Raw genomic sequence first — 6,000 nt, forward strand, 5'->3', positions numbered from 1 at the left:
AAGATATAACTGTCCGTCCATGCCACTAGGTGGCAGGAGTGAGTGTTATACTAGGAAACAGAGATGTTCCTCTACTATGCAGAAAATAAAATGTCAAAAAATTATAATAGTAAAAGTAAATAATCACCCACTATATGTTTTGTTTGCATTCATACTGTACATTCCAATTTGCATATTTATTTAGTTGAAAGCATCTCAAAATAAGATCACAAAGACCTGAGTTTAAAACGTTGTTATATATATTATGTTATATGTGTTGTAATTTATGGTTAAGTGTGGTGTTGTGTTATGTTATATGTGTGATATGTAATGTTATTATTTGTTATATGTATGTGTTATACATACTAACTAAAAGCAGGATCCTTATAACATTGTGCAAGCAACATACACTTTCCAAAATTAAATGTATTATAAAATATTACAGTTGATTTTTCCACATGCTTTTTACTGCAAGTTATAATATAGCGTGATCAGTAACATGGCATTTACGGCTGGCCACGCCCCCGCCACGCACCCGCCATTTAAATGAATGCGCAGCTAAAATCTAGCTCTCTCCTTCTGTGTCCATCCCAACTAATCCTCTTTCCGTTTCCTTTATCCCATCATTTCCCCCACAGCCGAAGACGCCTTCCTGTCGGCCATCATTAACTACACCAACAGTTCGACGGTGCACTTCAAGCTGTCTCCCACGTACGTGCTGTACATGACCTGCCGTTACGTCCTGTCCAGCCAGCACCGGCCCGACATCAGCGCCTCCGAGCGCACGCACAAGCTCATCGCCATCGTCAACAAGATGGTGAGCATGATGGAAGGAGTCATCCAGGTGAGGCTGCAGTTTTACTACAATTATCTTCTGATACCTTGTTTTTTACAATGGGAGTTGTGTGTAACTTTATTATAGTATAACTGTAATATTTATACTTTGACATTTGGCTGTGGCTCTGATGTAGAGAGTTACATTATACATGCTTTAGTAGTTTTAGCGTTAAAGCTTGTGTCACTCTGCTTTCATCGAGTCAGGTGATTGCCTCAGCAAACAGTGCTTAAACTACTGTACTCAGTGTTTCCCCTGTGTGTGTGTGTGTGTGTGCGTGCGTGCGTGCGTGCGTGCGTGCGTGCGTGCGTGCGTGCGTGCGTGCGTGCGTGCCTCGTTTTACCTGATTCATGAAACATATATATTTTTGTCACCTATCCTCACCAAGGCTGTATTTATTTGATGAAAAGTACAGTAAAATTGTGAAATAATATTACAAATTAAAATAATATACTTGTTTTCATACTTGTTTAAAATGTAATTTATTTCTTTGATTGCAAAGCTGAATTTTCAGCATCATTACTCCAGTCTTCAGTGTCACATGATCCTTCAGAAATAATTCTAATATGATGATTTACTGCTCAAGAAACATTTCTTATTATTATCAATGTTGAAAACCGTTGTGCTGCTTAATATTTTTGTGGAAACGGATAATTTTTTTCAGGATTTTTTGATGAATAGAAAGTTAATGGAACAGCATCTATTTGATTTTTTTTGTAACTTTTACTGTCACTTTTGATCAGTTGAATGCATCCTTGCACAAATATACAAATATTGAATTGATTAAAAAGAAAATCTTACAGACTCCAAACTTTTGAAGAGTAGTGTGTCTATCATCCATGAGTCGTCGTTGCTCAGGTGCATAAAGTTAAACTTTTCTCGGCTGCACATGCGCTCATTGCATTGCCAACGTTCACTTTCATCATTTGGTCGCCACAAATGACTGAACGCCTCTTTACAGTTCAGAAATTAAGTCCACATGCTCTCTGTGTTCTTCTTTTTGGTCAGCGCCTACAGTTTTTGAGTGGCCCACCCAAGTGTTCAAACTATATATCTCATAGGCTTACTGCAATATTCAAACGCATATAGCCGTTTAATAAATACTCCATTTCCTTACTCCGTATAACCAGACCTTATTTGTGGTCTATAAAATACGAGTTGCTCATTATCATTTAAAGAGACATGCAAAGAATCACACCAACTTGTGGAAAATGGGCGTCTGACGACCCCTTTAAGGCTCGGCTCCTAATTTGAATGTTTTTATTTGGCGTAACTTTTCTAAGACATAAGTGCTGCACTATATATTGAAATATCGCAAATATACATATCGTGAAATGCCAATCGTAACGGCTTGCAATAACGGCATGATTTTAATACTCCAAAAGTTTCTCCAAGTTTCAGGTCGACGCAGACAGCAGAGAGTAGACTAGACACATGACGGTTACATACATGTACATAAATTTGCTAAAAGTTATTTTTTACCATTCTTTTTCTTATTAATAATGTTGAAAACAGCTGTGTATATTGTAGAAAATGTGATACATTTTTAAATAGGATTCTTTGATGAATAGAAAGTTCAAAAGAAAAGCATTATACATGTATGTAATGTCATTTTTGATCAGTTTTATGAAATCTTGCTGAATAATTTACTTTAAAAAATATCTTAGTACAGTAGTGTGAATGACCTCATGCAACCTTTTTTAAAAATACTTTCCCCTGTGTCTACATAAACATTTCCGCAACCTTCCTGAGATCTTTTATCCAGTGTTAGCCTTGGCATTGAAGATAAGCCGTTGCACTGCAACAGTAATCATAAAAGCGAGTAACTTTGCTCTAGATAATTGGTTCCTAGCGCTGTGATGGATCCCACACATAAAGTGATGATACACAGGGCAACTTTTTGAGCAATGTTGCTTGGGCACTTTCCCATTGAAAATGGACAATAAATTTATATCTGAATAATTTAGATCGGTCGTGGGCCGTGTGTCTCATCTGGTTGCCCGTTGACGGCAACATTGCTCAAAAAATTGCCCTGTGTATCATCACCCACGGAGTCAAGCCTTGCGTGGCAGAACGTCCCGTAAGGCAGTGTGTGCAAGATGATGTTGTCAAGTCAAGTCATCGTCATTTATATAGCGCTTTTAACAATGTAGATTGTTTGAAAGCAGCTTTACAGAGATAAACATATAATTTAAGGTAACAGAGATTGGTTTGGTTTTATAGTGGCTCTTGAAAAATGTTTTTTCCAGCTAAAGTTAGTTTTGATTGATTCACTTCCGTCTAAATGATCATTTGTTATTAAATTAGGGGCCGCTAAGACGACACCGTTCTCTCTAAACAGACTTTAAACGTGAACCTGTGATAGACGCTGATGGCGTTCACATGCGCATTAAGAATTTATTCTATAGTTATGTGCGTTTGAATATATGTGCGCTGGTTTGTAATTCCTTACAAACCATGCCTAAACAAACTACTTGTCTTGTCTATAAATTGTGATGCAGAATTTTATTTTATCTTATCACTTTGGGTAGGTATGCAAACCGAAAAATTCCACAACGCTTAATCTGTAGAGTGGTATAGGGATCCTCCATAGGGAGAGGCTAGTCGGCACTTCAGCACTGCATTGTCATCGGGTCCAGGCGAAAGTCCTTCGTCAGATCTGGAAACAGCCTGGATCCGGCAGGCTGCGGGAAAACGTCGGGATAAACAAAGACACTAATATTAGTGTAGACGCCATTCTTCTTATGATGTAACGAGTACATCAGGATTTGAGGGAAGTGTTCCCAGTTCCGGCTGACCTAATCTAAGCAGCCTAATATTGAATTATAGAAGTCTATAGAGTGTTATGTGAATGCTAGGTTAAAGAGATGTGTTTTTAGTCTAGATTTGAACTGACAGACTGTGTCTGCTTCCCGGACAATGTTAGGAAGATTGTTCCAAAGTTTTGGTGCTAAATAGGAAAAGGATCTACCGCCAGCAGTCGATTTATATATTCTAGGTATTATCAACTGGCCGGAGTTTTGAGATCGCAATAGACGTGAAGGACTATAATGCGTTAAGAGCTCGCTCAAGTACTGGGGAGCTAAACCATTTAGTGCTTTGTAAGTAATCAGCAATATTTTAAAATTTATACGATGTTTAATAGGGAGCCAATGCAGTGTTGACAGAACTGGGCTAATATGGTCGTACTTCCTGGTTCTGGTAAGAACTCTAGCGGCTGGGTTTTGAACTAGCTGTAGTTTGTTTATTAAGCGTGCAGGGCAACCACCCAGTAGAGCATTACAATAATCTAGCCTTGATGCCATGAACGCATGAACTAGTTGTTCCGCATTTGTCAATGAGAGCATATGACGTAATTGTGACGTGTTCTGTGTGAGTGTGTATGTCTATGTGTTTACATGCCTGTGAATTCTGTCCATGCCATGGCTGTTGTTGACAGTCTCTCTCTCTGTCCTGTCGGATGTCTGTCTGCCCCCCCCCCCCCCACACACCTACTATCTCTACAGGAGATTGCTGAAGGTGATCAGGTAGGAGTTTGCACTGCTAGGGAGGCGTCTCATTCTTCCTCTCTCTGTCTCTGTTCTATCTGGCAGCTTCGCTCCGTCTTCATGCCTCTTTTATAACATAACAGAACGCAAACAACCCAAGCCGACTCAGTAATCCCTCCTCCTACAGCTGGACGCAATCGTTTATAACCCCTCATTATGACTCAACCTGGACCATGTGATACTAAAAAACAAACTCTGATTGCGGCAACATTTTAATTGCGGCATCTTCCATTTTTGACTTGCTTACTGCACTTCAGTGTGGATGAGAGACTACCTCATGTTCTTTTGCTTTGTTTGAAAACTTTTCATTTCCTTTTCTTTTGACTTCATGTCTGTGGTTAACGTCATTGTTCTTATGGATGCGTCCTGTGGCCAGTATGACGTAGGGTCATGGTGGGGCGGGGGGGGGTTTGCTGTCGTCGTCGTCATTATGTGGGATAGACGTGTGCGGGTATACGCAGGGGTCCGGTTGGGTCCGGGCCGTGTGTATCCCCTCTCTGTGTCGCAGGGATGTGGGATCCAGAGCAACCAGTCATCGCAGCTTCCCATTCAGTCCTGCCCAGCTTGAGCTAACTCTAACATGAATGATTTCTACTCTGTCTGGACGCGGCGACTGGTTGCTGGAGGCCGGGGGCGTTGGACAGAGGCACATGTCTATCCTGGGAGTGCTACTCAGTGCTTCTCATGGCTGTAACTCTTTTCTCTTTTGTTTGTATGTTGGATTGGTTCATTTTTAGCAGTGTGTAATCTCTGTGTCGGTCTGTCGTTGCACAGAAGCAGAAGAACATCGCCGGGGCTCTGGCCTTCTGGATGGCTAACGCCTCGGAGCTGTTGAACTTCATCAAGCAGGACAAGGATCTGAGTCGCATCACGCTCGACGCGCAGGATGTTCTCGCTCACCTGGTTCAGATGGCTTTCAAGTTAGTGCTTGCACACACATACATATTCATGCTTAAAAAATACTAGCTCTGTGTAGGGCTGCACGATTTGGGGAAAATGTCATATTGCGATTATTGAGGTCATCGATTGCGATATAATAAAGAAATGGTTTCATGAGTCAACTTGCTCGGTTCTCAAGGAAAATGCACACACAGATTAGTGATAATGCTGAAATGTTTATTTCTCTACTCAAACTAGCAACAACAACTAAATGATTGATAACACCTATAATGATCAATAAGCCATTGATGTCTGGATAAAAATGCCCCCCCCCCCCCCACACAATTTTGTACATTAATTATAGCCATCCACCATTACAGTGATTCCGTCATTACAATTGATAGCTATCAATTTTTTTAAACATTTATTAGGCTTCAAAAAATATTAAGTTTAACAACAGAGATAATTAGTGGCGACTGTGTACTGTCCCTTTAAGAGCAGCCGCTGCTGACAGAGACGATGATCTCACACACGCCGCATTCTCTCGAGTCACAACTCTTTACGTCCATCATAAGACTGCTCTAATGTTATGAAGATACTCGACATAAAGACATTTTGGCGTAATTGTGTGTGTTATTGTTCGTTCAAGCACGATTAGCCCTAATTTGTTTAGGCTATCTCGTATAAAATCGCAGCATTTTGCGTCATATAATCGCATAGGCTTGACATCGCGATTACGATTGCGATATGAGTAATCGT

At 40.4% G+C, this 6,000-nt stretch overlaps 1 protein-coding gene across 38 annotated transcripts in view; it reads left to right on the forward strand.

The window, feature by feature from the left end:
* The window catches only part of afdna (afadin, adherens junction formation factor a), a 121,742-nt gene that overhangs the window by 74,584 nt on the left and 41,158 nt on the right, over positions 1-6,000 (forward strand). For 21 of the 38 annotated variants that reach the window (XM_077221285.1, XM_077221274.1, XM_077221286.1 and 18 more), the window contains 3 exons: positions 618-823; positions 4,321-4,341; positions 5,137-5,282. In XM_077221285.1, coding sequence (XP_077077400.1) covers positions 618-823; positions 4,321-4,341; positions 5,137-5,282 — 373 coding nt within the window. The remainder of the gene's footprint in view (positions 1-617; positions 824-4,320; positions 4,342-5,136; positions 5,283-6,000) is intronic. The other 17 variants (XM_077221287.1, XM_077221278.1, XM_077221284.1 and 14 more) reach the window with 1 other exon arrangement.

The sequence above is a fragment of the Siphateles boraxobius genome, unplaced genomic scaffold, assembly GCF_051911475.1.
Source record: "Siphateles boraxobius isolate OS27281-9 unplaced genomic scaffold, OSU_SipBor_1 80, whole genome shotgun sequence".
In the NCBI taxonomy this organism is placed as follows: Eukaryota; Metazoa; Chordata; class Actinopteri; order Cypriniformes; family Leuciscidae; genus Siphateles; species Siphateles boraxobius.